Source organism: Gopherus evgoodei, chromosome 3, assembly GCF_007399415.2.
Source record: "Gopherus evgoodei ecotype Sinaloan lineage chromosome 3, rGopEvg1_v1.p, whole genome shotgun sequence".
NCBI classification, from domain to species: domain Eukaryota; kingdom Metazoa; phylum Chordata; order Testudines; family Testudinidae; genus Gopherus; species Gopherus evgoodei.
In genome coordinates this window covers 85,544,865-85,561,603 of record NC_044324.1, presented here as the reverse complement: position 1 = coordinate 85,561,603, position 16,739 = coordinate 85,544,865, and the positions used below count along the sequence as shown (strand labels likewise).

The window sequence follows — 16,739 nt, the reverse complement described above, 5'->3', positions numbered from 1 at the left end:
TTTAGGTCTGTAATCAAGTGACCAGGGACGTTGAAGTGTTTTCCAACTAGTTTTTGAATGTTATAATACTTGATATCTGGCTTGTGTCCATTTGTTCTTGTGCATAGAGACTGTCTGTTCTTGCCAGTGTACATGGCAGAGGGGCATTGCTGGCACATGATGTCATATATCACATTGGTAGATGTGCAGGTGAACGAGCCTCTAATAGCGTGGCTGATGTGATTAGGTCCTATGATTGTATCCCCTGAATAGATGTATGGACGGAGTTAGCAATGGGCTTTGTTGCAAGGCTAGGTTCCTGGGTTAGTGTTTGTGTTGTGTGGTTGCTGGTGAGTATTTCCTTCAGGTTGGGGGGCTGTCTTTAAGCGAGGCCTGTCCTGTCCCCCAAGATCTGTGAGAGTGAGGGATCGTTCTTCAGGATAAGTTGTAGATCCTTGATGATGCACTGGAGAGGTTTTAGTTGGGGGCTGAAGGTGATGGCTAGTGGTGTTCTGTTACTTTCTTTGTTGGGCCTGTCCTATAGTAAGTGACTTCTGGGTACTCTTCTGGCTCTGTTAGTTTGTTTCTTCACTTCAGCAGGTGGGTACTGTAGTTGTAAGAACGCTTGATAGAGATCTTGTAGGTGTTTGTCTCTATCTGAGGGGTTGGAGCAAATGCGATCGCTTCTCGGGCCTCTGGCTCAGATCATGTGTAGATCTTGACTGTAGACAATGGATCGTGGGAAGAGACTGTCTAGGAAGAAGTATGGCAGAAAGAGATCTAGGGGTCATAGTGGACCACAAGCTTAATATGAGTCAACAGTGTGATACTGTTGCAAAAAAAGCAAACGTGATTCTGGGATGCATAAACAGGTGTGTTGTAAACAAGACACGAGAAGTCATTCTTCCGCTTTACTCTGCGCTGGTTAGGCCTCAACTGGAGTATTGTGTCCAGTTCTGGGCACCGCATTTCAAGAAAGATGTGGAGAAATTGGAGAGGGTCCAGAGAAGAGCAACAAGAATGATTAAAGGTCTTGAGAACATGACCTATGAAGGAAGGCTGAAGGAATTGGGTTTGTTTAGTTTGGAAAAGAGAAGACTGAGAGGGGACCTGATATCAGTTTTCAGGTATCTAAAAGGGTGTCATCAGGAGGAGGGAGAAAACTTGTTCACCTTAGCCTCCAATGATAGAACAAGAAGCAATGGGCTTAAACTGCAGCAAGGGAGATTTAGGTTGGACATTAGGAAAAAGTTCCTAACTGTCAGGGTAGTTAAACACTGGAATAGATTGCCTAGGGAAGTTGTGGAATCTCCATCGCTGGAGATATTTAAGAGTAGGTTAGATAAATGTCTATCAGGGATGGTCTAGACAGTATTTGGTCCTGCCATGAGGGCAGGGGACTGGACTCGATGACCTCTCGAGGTCCCTTCCAGTCCTAGAGTCTATGAGTCTATGAGTGTAGTGTGGTCTGGATGAAATCTGGAGGCATGTAGGTAAGTATAGGTTTCTGGTATAGGATGGTGTTTATGTGACCATCGCTTATTAGCACTGTAGTGTCCAGAAAGTGGATCTCTTGTGTGGACTGGTCCATGCTGAAGTTGATGGTGGGATGGAAATTGTTGAAATCATGGTGGAATTCCTCAAGGGCTTCTTTTCCATGGATCCAGATGATGAAGATGTCATCAGTGTAGCACAAGTAGAGTAGGAGTGTTAGGGGACGAGAGCTGAAGAAGCATTGTTCTAAGTCAGCCATAAAAATGTTGGCATACTATGGGGCCATGTGAGTACCTATAGCAGTGCTGCTGACTTGAAGGTATACATTACAGGACTGCTGTGCAGCTCAAGCCATGGTGAGCAAGGCCTAACAGAGAGGGAGGTAGTTTACTACATGGAAGGTTTAGACACTGGGCATCCATAGATAGTTATGAGTATAGGGGTAAGTGTAGTTAAAATATTGCCAATATTTTCTCAGGTAGTGATGATTTTGGTGATACCTCTCACTCCTGAGTGTGACAAAGGCACAGAGAATCTAACTGCTACTGGAGAATCTAGCTGCTACACAGAGAATCTGAAGCTGCTTGCTTGGGCCGTGTTTTGCTAGCCTGTTTATTGTGATGATGCCAGCAGAACTCATTGCAATGTGGTGTGGGAGAAGAAACAAGCCACCATCCCCAGAAATATTCGGGAAGGGATTGCAGAGTATCTCCATGAAATTTTCATTGAGACTGCTCATGAGCATAAAAGGGACATCCTTGTTTAGTTAAACAAGTGCCCCACATGGGGTGAATTGTGGTCTTCCCTGCCTAGCTGAACAAACCAAATAATGGAAATGTCGATGTTGGCTCTATTGAAGCGCATGATGCTGACTTGCTGTAGAGTAGTGGTTCTCAAACTTTTTTACTGATGACCCCTTTCACATAGCAAGCCTCTGAGTGTGCCCCCCCCTTATAAATTGAAAACACTTTTTAATATATTTAACACCTTTATAAATGCTAGAGGCAAAGCAGGGTTTGGGGTGGAGGTTGACAGCTCATGACCCCCCATGTAATAACCTCGCGACCCCCGAGGGGTCCTGACCGCCAGTTTGAGAACTCCTGCTGTAGAGCATGTCTACTCTGCAGCAGCACAGTTACGGTGATGCAGCTGTGCTGCTGGAACATTGTAGTGCAGATGCTTCCTACATAGATGGAAGGGTTTTTTTCTGTCTATGTAGTTGATCCACTTTTCAGAGTGGCAGTAGCTAGGTCGATGGAAGAATTATTCCATTGACATAGCCAAGTCTTTGTTGGGTTTGAGGTTGAACTAATTGTAATGATCAGCCCTGAGTGACATAGTTAGGTCGATCTAATTTTTAAGTGTAGACCAGGCCAAAGACTGTGTAATTCAGACTGCTGTACTAATTTTTTTGACTTTATTTTTCAACATTTTACAAGTGAAGTGAGCAATCAAAAAACAATGCCCTTGTTCTGTAAATGTGGGGGATAGGATGGGGACCATTCTTAAATGGGGACTGAGGAAGGAGGAGTGACTGGTTTCATTTTCCTAAAGGGGGTTCAGCTTTCAAGAGTTTGAGAAATACTGGTGTAATGAAAGAGAGAAAGGAAAATATCTGTACGTATTGCCAAGACTTAAATGTGTTTTTAAACAGATTTTTAGGTTTGTACACCTGTATTTGGTACCGTTTAACTTGCTTCTGTATTAGCGAATTATTGTGGTGATGTGAGTAAATACTGTATGGTGCCACAGTATGTCATCTTTTTCTAAATAGAATTTATGCTTGTGGAATTCTGAGTTAACCTGTAGAATTCATTGCCATGGGACATTGTGATGGCCAAAAGTATAACTGGATTAAAAAAGAACTAGATAAATTCATGGAGGATAGATCCATCAATGGCTATTGATGCAGCCTCATGCTCCGAGTGTCCCTAAACCTCCAGCTGCCAGAAGCTGGGACTGGGCTACAAGGGATGGATCATTCACTGTTTTGTTAATTTCTTCTGAAGCATCTGTCAATGGCTGTGTCAGAGACAGGATACAGTGCTAGATAGGCCATTGGTCTGATGAATTATAGCTATTCTTATATTCTTAGTTAGCTTGTACTACCATTGTGCTTCATGGGAAGTTTATCCTGTCTGATATAAAATGTAACCAATATTAAAAGGGCAGCCTGTGAAAACTGGCTATTTATGTGATAAATTTCTATATCAATACATTTATTATTGCTTATCTTAAAATCAGAAGAAGAGATGGATAATAAATATTGTACCATTTTTATGAAAAGTGCAAAATGGACAATTTGGTGTTTGAAAAAGGAGATATTTCTCGTTTTAACAAAACGACTATTTTAAACTATGATGGATGCACTATAGCGTATTGTCTTTTTATGACTAACAATATGTAACACTATTTTCCAATTTGTGAAATCAGCTACCTCTTGTTTCTGCATGTTTCAATAGCTTATCTGACAACACTGCTCGGTGTGTATTCCTCACTACAAAATAGCTGAAGTTGAATGAAAGCTTATCTATTATATAAAGTATGTATTTTGTGGACTGCGGTTTTTCTCAGTACTTGATTTGCTACTTGCATGCTTTGAGAATATATTTAATCAAATCTAAGGATTTATATAGAAGGTGAAGTAATGTGTGTTTTTTCCCTTCCTTTCCCAGTAAGTAACAGATGCGGGTAAAAGATCCATCGAGGGCTAACCCTGAAAAAAACAAGAGAAACAAAAGGCCTAACAGGCCTCAGGATGAAGACTCTTCAGATGACATTGCAGGTAAATAAATTATGTGACATTTGGCAATCAGAGTGAGGGAGGGAAAACAGTGTCCATATGGTTTTCATTAGTCAACAAAGCAGAAGACACATGTGGGAACCGTGAACTGCGTGTTGGTTGAATGCAGCAACAGAGATGCTTACAATCAAACATCCTTGGCGTGATGAATTGTCATTACATTGCACTCAGGGAATTGGTGCAAAAAATAATGAACAGGAGGATAGTTTGGCTATATTAACATTTTAAGGAGGCAGGTGTAAGGACAGTGGTGCAGTGATGTAGTTGAAACACAGGGAAGTCCTTCCTTGTCCAAACTACCTGTATTCTCTTTCTCTTTCTCTTTCTCTTTCTCTCTCTCTCTCTCTCTCTCACACACACACACACACACACACACACACACACACACACACACACACACACACACACACACACACACACACTTCAGTAATGTTAACAGTGTTGCCAAAAGTTAGGAAAATGAATGTTTAGTAATTTTGTCCTTTGGTTTATCTTAGATTTGTTGGGTTATGTCACCAGCTTGTAGCTTTTTGGTGTTTTCTTTGGTAGGAAAAATAGTACTTTTAAAAAAGATGGAAATAAAATTCTTCAGATGCATCAGAAAATGGACACTATCGTGTCCTTGGAGCTATGTCTTGCCTTTAAAAACTATATAGATATGGCTAGATAGTGTCTTTGTAAGGTGTAATTTATGTAAATAGTAGACAACTAATACGTTTTACAGTTACAAAATTTTGTTAACTTGAGGGTAGGCTACAATTTAGATCTGTCAGTTTTGATAGTTACCTTCAAAGTAATCTCTATAATCAGCTTTTGTGCTGGAGCAGGGTTCTGGAAGGAAGTGCTGTGTCTGAAAGCCCTTAAGTTGTAACTTGAATAAGCATGGTGTGCAAGCTTGCTAAACCTCCACAGTATTAAACACATTTTTACAGTAATGAGTGCCACCTGATTAGCGTAAAATGAAATGTGGTGTGTTATTACAGCGCTTTTTTTTTTTTTTTTTAAAGAAGGCTTGAATCCTTGTAAATGAACTTGAATCTGGCTTTTGTGAAAGAAGTGAACATTTCCTGTTTCATATTTAGTTTTGTGGCTAATGACTGAGTATCTCTTATTCTGTAGGTTTAACCTGCCAGCATGTAAGCCAAGCAGTGGATGTGCATCATGTGAAGAGGGCAGTAGCTCAGAATGTTTGGTCAATATGTTCAGAATGTTTAAAAGAAAGGCGAATAAATGATGGTGATCCAGTGATTCCTTCTGATATATGGCTGTGCCTCAAATGTGGCTCTCAGGTAAAGAAACTTGCATTGTAAATTTACAGACAAATATAGACCCTGATCCTCTGAAAAGAGTTGCAAGTGGAGATTCTTATTTCTGCATGGAGTCTCACTGGCTTCAGTGGAACTCTGGGCAGGAGCAATTGGATTCTGCCCAAAGGGAAAGTGTTATCACCACAGATACCTGCTTTTGGGATAAGCCTCTGCACTGCACTAGAGTTAGAGTTTTCCAGAGGTTTCAGACTCCTGGGGACGGTGTTGATTTCTCTTCGAGCTATACAAACTTTCCATACAAGTCTGTGCAAGGAGGTGTGCATGCTACCCTACCCATGGTACACCCACTGTTCTTTCTAGACATCGGAACAGCAGTTCAGAACTCCTTCTGGTCTCTTGACTTTGAGACTAGAAGTAATTTTTAACAGTGAGAGTTATTAACCATTGGAACCATTCACCAAGGGTTGTTGTGGATTCTCCATCATGGAGAATGTTAAAATCAGGATTGGATGTTTTTCTAAAATATATGCTCTCTCAATTATTTTGGCGAAATTCTATGTCCTGTGTTAGTCAGGCGGTCAGACTAGATGATCACAGTGGTTCCTTCTGACCTTGGAATTTATGAACTTGCTGTGTATATTTTTGGCCCCCCTAGCTCCCTCTTGTGTTGACTGTTCAGTGGCAGGAACTGCCCTTCCTGAAGGATGACAGATCTAACCCAAAACTTAGATTTAACAAATGTTTGTCTCACGCCTCATCCTTGCTTATGGAAGAAGCCATTAGTGTTTTCCAGGCAGACTATGGGCAGGTGCAGCTGAAGTGCATCTGGTGAAGACTACGCTGGTGCAGCTGAAGTGCATCTGGTGAAGACACTCTATGCTGACGGGAGAGCGTCTCCTGCCAGCATAGCGACACTATGAATAGCACTTAGGTCACTGTAGCTTGTGTTGCTCGGGGCACAGGGGCTGTCTTTCACAGCAGCGGCTCCGGCCCTAGCTCCAGCTGAAGCTGCAAAGGGCAGGGGAGCGCACAGCCCTGGGTCCTGCCGCAACCATGGGAGGGCAGGGAGGCGCACAGTCCTGGCTTAGTCCTTGCCTCTGACAGCTGAAGCCGAAGTCCTAGAGGTCTGGTAAAGTAACCTGCTTGACTAAATTGTATCCTTAGTTATAAAACATACTATTAGTTAGCAAATATTGAGATACAATTGACAAGGTCTAAGGAGAGCTCCATGGCTTATATCCATAACATTCCTATTGTTAAAATATGTAGAACTGTTATCAGAAGCCCAATCCCTATGTTTATATAACATTACTCTTGATCTGGCCTCTAAATCTGATATCGCAGTTCAGAAAAGAAAACAGTCACTGTTCGATTTAATCTCCTTAATCCTAACACTTTAGATGGTTATTACTGCTTATTACTCTCCCAAAAGTGGAGATCTGTACTGAATGACTGTACTAAAGGAGAAGTTATTCCACTGTAATGGAGTAGTTTGTCAGTACAGATGCATGTTCTCCCAATCTTATCCTCACTTTCCAGAGTCTACGCTGAATTCTTGGGAAATGGAAGGAATTGAGGGTATATTGGGGGCCATCCATCCTTGTATAACTTCTCATTGAGCATTCCACGGCTACAGGAGAAGTCTACTTGGCACCCTATGATCAAAGCTTTCCAGAGAGTTTTGTCCTTTACTGAACTGCTCTGGGGCTTCCCAAGAGCGTTGCTCTGTACTGACAATCTACTCAATGAATTCTAGCCATAGGTGAGTAATGTTTCTTTCTGAAAAGTGAGAACTAAACTTTGGAGTGCTTGTCACAGTGAATACAGTTGGGCAGAAAAAAAATGTTTTGTCCCTTGTAAATTTTAAAGATTTCACAACTTTTTCCTACTCTGTATTGGGGTGAAACTGAGACCTTTTGACGTTTATTGTGGAAAAACTAGAGCAAGACCCACACCAGAAAAGCCAATAGCCTGGCAATTAGGGGACTTAACCTGTCTCTCCCATATCCCAGGTCAAGTCCCTGCTTTACCTGATTCAGAGAGAGAGCTTGAAGCAGGGAAAGTAGATAAATTCAGACTCGCAATAAGGCATATGTTTTTAACAGTGAGGGCAATTAACTACTGGAACACCTCACCATTGGCTGTGGTGGATTCTCCATCAATGAAAATGTTTAAATCAAGATTGAATGTTTTTCTGAAAGATATGCTCTGGTTTAAACTGGAATTAATTCAGGGAAGTCCTGTTGCTTGTGTTATACTGGAGGTGGGACTATGTGACCACTAAGATCCTTTCTGGCCTTAAAATCAGTGCAAGCACCAGTAAAGTAAATCAGTAAAAATCCTGCTTTTTGGAGTTCTAGATGATTTTACCTCTTTTTCAAGAAAATGATCTTTAGTTCTGTTTTGTAAAGTAAAATATTGTAGTGATTTGTTGAAATATATGCATAATATATATAACCTTTTCTTAATGATCTCATATTTTCAGGGTTGTAGTCAAAACTCCGAAGGCCAGCATTCTCTGAAACATTTCCAAACTGCTCGCACAGAACCTCATTGCATTGTAATCAATCTCAGCACATGGATCATATGGTAAGATTGTGTATAGGAGTATTTGTGTAGCGCACATATTATATACACTCACACACAATATTAAAAAGACTTTTTAAAAGTAGGGCAGTCAGTTAATCGCAGTTAACCCATGTGATAACTCAAAAAAAAATCAATCGCAGTTAAAAAAATTAATTGCAATTAATCACAGTTTTAATTGCAGTGTTAAATAATAGAAGACCAATTTAAATATATTAAATATTTTGGATGTTTTTCTACATTTTCATAGATATTATATTCTGTGTTGTAATTGAAATCAAAGTGCATATTTTTTATTACACATTTGCACTGTGAAAATGATAAACACAAGAAATAGTATTTTTCAGTTCACCTCATATAAGTATTGCAGTGCAATCTCTTTGTCGTGAAAGTGCAACTTGCAAATGTAAATTTTTATTGTTACATAACTACACTCAAAAATGAAACAATTTAAAACTTCAGAGCCTACAAGTCCAGTCAGTCCTACTTTTTGTTAAGGCAATCACTAAAACAAACAAGTTTGTTTACCTTTACAGGAGATAATGCTGCCCTCTTCTTATTTACAATGTCACCAGAAAGTGAGAACAGATGTGCGAGATACGCTGAATATTCATATGCCCCTTCATGCTTCGGCCACCATTCCAGAGGACATGCTTCCATGCTGATGACGCTCGTTAAAAAAGTGTTAATTAAATTTGTGACTGAACTCCTTGTGGGAGAATTGTATGTCCCCTGTCTGTTTTACCCACATTCTGCCATATATTTCATGTTATAGCAGTCTTGGATGATGACCCAGCACGTTGTTCATTTTAAGAACACTTTCACTGCAGATTTCACAAAACACAAAGAAGGTCTCAATGTGAGTTTTCTAAAGATATTTACAGCACTCGGCCCAAGATTTAAGAATCTGAAGTGCCTTCCAAAAATCTGAGAGGGACGAGGTGTGTAGGATACTTTCAGAAGACTTAAAAGAGCAACACTTCGATGCAGAAACTGCAGAACACAAAGCACCAAAAAAGAAAATCCACCTTCTGCTGGTGGCATCTGACTCAGATGATGAAAATGAACATGCGTCAATCCACACTGCTTTGGATTGTTATTGAGCAGAACCCGTCTTCAGCATGGATGAATGTCCCCTAGAATAATGGTTGAAGCATGAAGAGACAAATGAATCTTTAGCGCATCTGGCATGTAAATTATCTTATGACGCTGGCTACAAGAGTGCCATGCGAACACCTGTTCTCACTTTCAAATGACATTGTAAACAAGAGGCAGACAGCATTATCTCTTGCAACTGTAAACAAACTTGTTTGTCTGAGCAATTGGCTGAACAAGAAGTAGGACTGAGTGGACTTGCAGGCTCTAAAATTTTACATTGTTTTAATGCTTGAAGGCAGGTTTTTTGTGCGTAAGTCTACATTTGTAAGTTCAACTTTCATGATAAAGAGATTGCACTACAGTACTTGTATTAGGTGGATTGAAAAATACTATTTTGTTTTTTTACAGTGCAAATACTTGTAATCAAAAATAAATATAAAGTGAGCACTGTCCACTGTGTATTCTGTGTTGTAACTGAAATCAATATATTTAAAAATGTAGAAAAGACCCAAAAATATTTAAATAAATGGTATTCTAGTATTGTTTAGCAGTGCGATTAATTTTTTTAATCGCTTGACAGCCCTACATTTAACTTAAATGAAGTGCTGTCTTTGTCAAAAGCTCAATAAAGTCCACTCCAGTCTCGCTGCTCACATGAGTGAGACCTGTCCCACTTCCTTTGTCTCCTCTATGGCTTCCCACAAACTACTGAAAAAAGGACCTCTTCCCAGTAGGCAGTAAGCCTTAGTGTCCCTTTTCTGTCTGTTCTCTGCTCACATCTTCAGCACAGAATGGCTCAAGCTTAGTTCCAATAATGTTTCTACTGGGGCTGTCAATGAATCACAATTAACTCAAGCAATTAACTCAAAACAAATTAAGTCGATTAAAAGAGTTAATCATGATTAATCGCAGTTTTAATTGCACTATTAAACAAGAATCGAATACCAATTTAAATTTATTATAAATATTTTGGATAATTTTCTACATTTTCAAATATATTGATTTCAATTACAATGTAGAATACAAAGTGTAGAATGATCACTTTATAATTTTTGATTAAAATATTTGCACTGTAAAAAAAGATAAAATTAAAAGAAACAAAAATAAATTAATTTCATAATATAAATTGTCTACATAAGTAATTGCTTTGGCTGTCCCATGTATGTTATGTGGTCACAAATGAGAGGGAGAGGAAAATAGTGCATTAGACTATTTTGCCACGACAGTGCGATTCACATAATGGAAAAAATGAAAACCTCTGACCTAAGATTTATGGATACAGCCTTTTCAAATTAAGGAAAAAAAGTGTTCTTGATTTTTTTAAGTTTAAATATAAAGCTACTAGTAACGGAGTTTTGCATGAGCCGTTCGCTGTGGTAGAATTTAAAGAAGGTAAACGAACCCAAAATTATTTTTTTTTCCTTCATTTTTTATGTTTGGATAGAAAAGCAAGGTAAATGGCAGTCTGGACTGAGTTTTTTTTGATTTGCTAATCCTTCTTTTGCAAAACTACCTTTTTTTGTATACTGTATGTGTAACGTATGTATTGTATGTAAAAATGTAAAACCCTTAGTATTTATTTGCATGATTTATTTTAATTATTTATGCCCAATCAATATTTAATTACTCATTTGTTGATTCTGTTCTACTTGAATTAAATAGAAGAAATTTTGAGAGAGCCATATCAGAACTATAGTCCAGTGGGTAGGGCATTTGCCTGAGACACCTAATGGATCATTCCACATAGACAAGATAGGCAAAGGAATGCTTATCTTTTCCTGGTTTATGGATAGTGATGGAACTTAGGCGTGTGGATGCCTACAGCAAAAGGGCATTGAGTATGCGCAGGTGCAGAAACTTAGGCACCTAAGGTACTTTTTACAGAGAAAATTTAGGTACCAAGTGAGTTTAGACACCTACATGGTTTGGTGGCAGCCATACAGGGGTTTTGTGGATATCAGTGGTTCCTAAAGCTGAAAATTAGGTGCTTACATCCCTTTGTGGATGTGGCCCTAACTGACTTTCCCAAGCACACAGGAAGTCTGTCAGATCTGGGAAGTGAACCTGGATCTCCTGAATTCCAGTCTATTTCTCTTTTTGTTTAAATTTTGTGTATTGTTTAGGTGTTATGAATGTGATGAAGAGCTGTCAACACACTGCAACAAGAAGGTTTTGGCTCAGATAGTTGACTTTCTTCAGAAACATGTTTCTAGGACTGAACCAAGTAAGTTACAGTAATAATTTTATTTAATGCACCTAATTACATATCTCTCTGTTTCCAAAAACTATGGATGGTATTGATACAAATGTTTATCACAGTTGTTTCCAGAAACACTGCCTTCTATTGTGGTGCTAGAACAAATATAGATTCATATACTTAAGGTCAGAAGGGACCATTAAGATCATCTAGTCTGACCTCCTGCATAACACAGACCATAGAATCTCACCCACCCACCCATTCCTGTAACAAACCCCTAACCGATGTCTGAGTTATTGAAGTCCTCAAATCCTGGTTTAAAGACCCCAAAGTGCAGAGAATCCTCCAGCAAGTGACCCAGGCCCCATGCAGCAGAGGAAGGCAAGAAACCTCCAGGGCCCCTGCCAATCTTCCCTGGAGGAAAATTCCTTCCTGACCTCAAATATGGCAATCAATTAAACCCTGAGCTTGTGGGCAAGACTCACCAGCCAGCCCCCAGGAAAGAATTCTCTGTAGTAACTCAGATCCCATCTCATCTAACATCCCATCACAGATCATTGGGCCTATTTACCTGCTAATAATCAAAGATCAATTAATTGCCAAAATTAGGCTATCCCATCATCCCATCCCCTCTATAAACTTATCAAGCTTAGTCTTGAAGCCAGATATGTCTTTTGCCCCCACTACTCCCCTTGGAAGGCTGTTGCAAAACTTCACTCCTCTAATGGTTAGAAACCTTGTCTAATTTCAAGTCTAAACTTCCTAGTGTCCAGTTTATATCTATTTGTTCTTGTGTCCACATTGGTACTAAGCTTAAATAAGTCATAAGTATATGTGTTAAATCGTAGCATGAAATCTGTAATAAAAATTCAATTTAATATAGGCAATGTCTACATTGCAGAATCTATGCTGGGATAGCCCCTTAGTGTTGATGCAGCAGACGCTAACAGAGTTTTTGTGTGTGTCAGAACACAGCCTCCCCAAATAACATTAGCTACGCCATTGGCAAAGCTGCATCTACATGGGGTGAGGGGTTGTCAGCACAACCTTGTCACTAAGAGGGTGTGGTTTTCACAGATGCCTGACTGACTAGCTATATTGGGCACTGTAACATAATTCTCCTAGAATTTCACTTTCTGCATCTGTATTTTATTACATCAGTTTATGGTAGATGATAAAACCTTCCTTAAGTCCCAAGAGGTAAAGGCAAGTACTTGATGATAAAGCATTCATTATTTCATTTATATTCACACATACAAACTGCATTTTAAAAAATAATAATTGGTTGAGTTTTTGTAACAGTCACCTCTTTAAACTGCACAATGCTTACTTTTTTATTGATGACGTTTGCACAGCAGTTCTTTAAAGCTTATTGCTGGACGTAGTGCTTTCAATCACTTTATGAAATTAATTGCACAAGTTAATACTAGGTGTAATAGTATGTTTTAGCGGTATCAGGCTTGTAAAGCATCAACTAATGTGTCTTTCGTCTTGTACCTATATATTGGAGATAATTAGGTATACTTTCTGCTCACCTTTGCACTTTTGAAGATTGAGATGGATGATATAAGCGTTGACATAAGTCTTGCTGCAGCATTTCAGACCTAAAGCTTTACTGGGACTGGGCAGATTTCACGTTATTTAGACGTAACTGGGGGAAAGGGGGATGGACTTGGAAAAGACTTTTGATTGCACATTCTCAGAAGAGAATAGTTGCATCAGCTGGTTAGGGATAGGATCAGAGTTATATAGCCTTATGGGTAGGTCTTTATATGCTCCTCAGTGCATGTGCATAACTCTTGTTAGTTTTAATGGAAATTGTTTTCCAGGTGATCATCTCACAATGAGACCCTTTCAAGTTGTAATATTTAAAAAAATCTGATTTTCTCACTTCAGTTACAAATAATGGCATATTGTGTTTTAAAAATATTTCTTCATTATGTTGTTTTTACTGTACGTGTTTCTCTCATTTTGGACAATGAAAATACAATATTCAATTTCATTTTCCTTTATAGTCCTATTTTTAATGTCTGGTTCTCATGCACAAGTAAAAGGCTGTGATATTTCCATTTGCAACTACAGTACTTAAATACTGTGGTAATTGTTTCAAATAATTGAATGTAAAATATTTAAATTTGATTAATAAAAGCTTGTTTTTACAAAAAATAAAAAGATTCTAGCTAAGATTTTCAGAAGTGCATAATGATTTTGGATGCCTCAAATTTTAGGTGTCAATTTGAGATGCTTTTAAGGTGTCTTGATTTTTGCTCATCACTCTCTGAAAATGGGACATCCAAAATTACCAGCCAGATTAATCTTAAATCTTAATCATTGTCAAGTCATGTTGGGCCCGATGCTCATGCAAAGGAACAGCATTTTATATGTGGGTGTTTTTTGTTTGTTAGAAGCACATTGAGTATGCCCTATTTATTTAAACCAAGAGTTAGAAAATCAAATTTTATTAACACTGCCTGAGAATGAAAGTGTTAAAAGTGAGATACCAAAAAGACAGAAAATTCTTGAAGATTTTACTCAGATGAACATGTTTGTGAAGACATTTTCTGAATGAAGGAGTAATGTCATAAAATATTGAATTATAGAGAATGAAATTTAAAATCAGTGATGTACTAAGCTCAGCTTGTTTGGTGAGCTTCAGTATGTTGCTGCTGCCGTCTCATTCATTCTAGCTTATGTACAGTGCAACTGGTGCTGCACTAATAACATCTCTGCACTATCTGATGTGTTGCTGGATTTTTGACTTTCTCTAGTTTAATTCAGGGCCATAGATTTTTACTTTTTTTATTTTGGAGTGCGGGCTGAAGTTAAAACATAATAAAATAATAGCAGTTGACTATCACTTCAGTGAGTAGTTTAGTACCAGAACTAAATTTTCCCACTATAAATAAAGTGAGATAAACTGGCTTCTGTTCCAAACTCCGTGTTTCCTTTATCAACGGAGTTCCTAAAATTTTTCTGGGGAGAGGCTTGTGAGCTAAAGCTCCCTCCCCCCCTTCTCCCAGAAGTCCCCAGTTGTCTATGTCGATGTAATTGTGAGTGCAAAATTAGACCTAATCCCACAAACACTTATGCACAATTTTTGAGTATGTGAGTAGTTGCATTGACTTCAGTGCAATTATTCACATGCTTAAAGTCAAATGTATTTAAGTGTTTGCAGGATTTGGAGCTTGAAGAACCAGAAAGCTTAATGCAGAAGATTGGATCCTGTACAGTGACCAGCTTTCTGACCCTTGTTCAACAAAGCATTCAATCCCATGCGTAAGTGGTTCAGATCAGGGCCAGTGCCTGCAACACTTAGACTGAACTCAAAGGTTGTATCTTTATCACTAAAGAAGCAAGGAAAAGAGGTCACAGGCTACAGAGGAAGAGAAGAGGATTCTGACTGGTAGAGCTGAGGTCTTAGTTTGGTGAATTGATGCAGCTGCCAGAAGAATCTGGGAATTGTTAATCTATTGATAAATCACTGGTGAGAGGGGACACTTCTGAACAAGGTTGACTGTCTTGTTCCAATTCGATAAATTTAGTTACAGCGATTGCTCTTCGCTAAATGATTATTAAATTCAAAGTTTAAAAAAATTGTTTTTCCATTAAAAGAATTTAACTTGGGCCCTTATTAGATCTTGGAGGGTAGAAAAAACAGACAATATACTGAAAATCTTGACTGAGACCCAAACTTAACTCACATTAGTGTACAAACAGAAAAGGGGATAAAATATAATGGTCTGAATTAAATATATGAGTTTTGAATCTTCTAGCCTTTTGTGGATAGATCTGAGGCCTTTATTTCTTGTTTAAATTGTAATTTTCACCATAATTCTTAATTTCATTTAAATGCTTATTTCATAGTTTAGTTGATTTTATTTTTCCCTTCTGATTTTTTAATACAATATAGAAGATTTTGATTTTTGTAATGGTCAGGTAATGAGGTTAAGAAAAATACTAGTAAATGTGATTTTTTTTTTTAAATAGATAAATCTGAAAGTATTGACTACCAACTTGCAATTCTTGCTTCCAACAACCTGCTATTAAATATTTTAAAATAAATCTTGGCTTTGTTATATTTTCTCCCCTTTCTCCCCAATTTCTTCTGATCTATGAATAAGCATCTGAAGTGGGAAAATTGCTACTTATTTTTCATTGCAGAAATTGTGACATCTATAATAAAATGTACAGTCTAATATCTGTGTTTTGTTCTCTGACAACTGATTAGCATGGCACTTCATAGCATACAAATATGTACAAGCCTCTATACAAATACAGTATGTACATGAATATTAGATATTAGCTATTATACTTGTCAAGTTCTTGATAATCAAGAATCCATATAAAGATAAAGTAAAACATTTTAAAACTGGAAAGAGAGGGTGGGTTGTATAGATTTCCTAATTAATGCATCTTGGAGGATAAACAAAAGCAAAATGCTTGTCATTTGGTACTAATGTGGTGGAATAGTGTGGCAGCAGGACCCCTGCCTTTTACTCAGTCTCTCATAAAGATTGAACTTCACTTCAGCTGCAGAAATGTGCAAATTACATTACTACTACATGACTGATTTTTGTAATTACATTAAGCGATTGAGATGAACTCCAATGCTGGGTTCCCAAAAGAATGCTTGCAGCTGTGTGGTTTTTGCATCTGATCCTATGGTTTGCTGTACCCAGCAATGTCTTTATTTATTTTTTTTAAGTCTGTTTGGTTAAGGGGTCATGTTGGGCACAAGATGGAAGAATAAAGCAAGACTCTTTTCTAGGGAGTACCACACAGAAATTTGTTTTGTAGAAAAGGTTAGCAGGCCATGATGGTTTTCCCAGGAAGGCAGGTGCAGTATTGTCAGGATGGCACACTTGTGAACTTCGCAGGAATATAATGCACGTGTACTACACCGGAACCATGCTGAGATACTACTGTTTGAGTGTCTGATTGACTGTTTTCTGGGGAAGAAGAAATTATTTTGCAGTCTTGAAAATTATGTATATTTGCTCCAATAGAAGTGCAGAAATATATATGTTTGAAGACTGAGTTTAAAAAAAGTTTGTTAAATCTGTCACAGATGATTGTTCCCAGTATGGTTTTTGAAGAGAAAGGAGAAGAGCTAGTATTAGCTCTTAGGCTTTGCAGTCACAACCCCTGCTGGGGAGGCCAAGTCGTGGAATGGATTTTTGCTGTTTTAAGTTCTGCTGTGCTGTGCTGCTCTGCTGAAGAAGCTGACAATAGGTGAAAACTGGGAAATTGATTTGTATTTTCATAGATATAATTGATATACTACAGTTTCTGTAATAGCTAGAAAAGCAATACA

General features: G+C 38.3%; 1 protein-coding gene across 7 annotated transcripts in view; it reads left to right on the top strand.

Moving 5' to 3' along the window:
* Positions 1-16,739, top strand: part of USP45 (ubiquitin specific peptidase 45) — a 93,577-nt gene that overhangs the window by 6,025 nt on the left and 70,813 nt on the right. For all 7 annotated transcript variants that reach the window (XR_003999548.1, XM_030555997.1, XM_030555999.1 and 4 more), the window contains exons 2-5: positions 4,149-4,258; positions 5,396-5,565; positions 8,030-8,133; positions 11,352-11,452. Coding sequence is in view for 6 of the 7 variants with exons in the window: in XM_030555997.1 (XP_030411857.1) it covers positions 4,159-4,258; positions 5,396-5,565; positions 8,030-8,133; positions 11,352-11,452 (475 nt within the window). In the remaining variant the exon portion in view is untranslated. The remainder of the gene's footprint in view (positions 1-4,148; positions 4,259-5,395; positions 5,566-8,029; positions 8,134-11,351; positions 11,453-16,739) is intronic.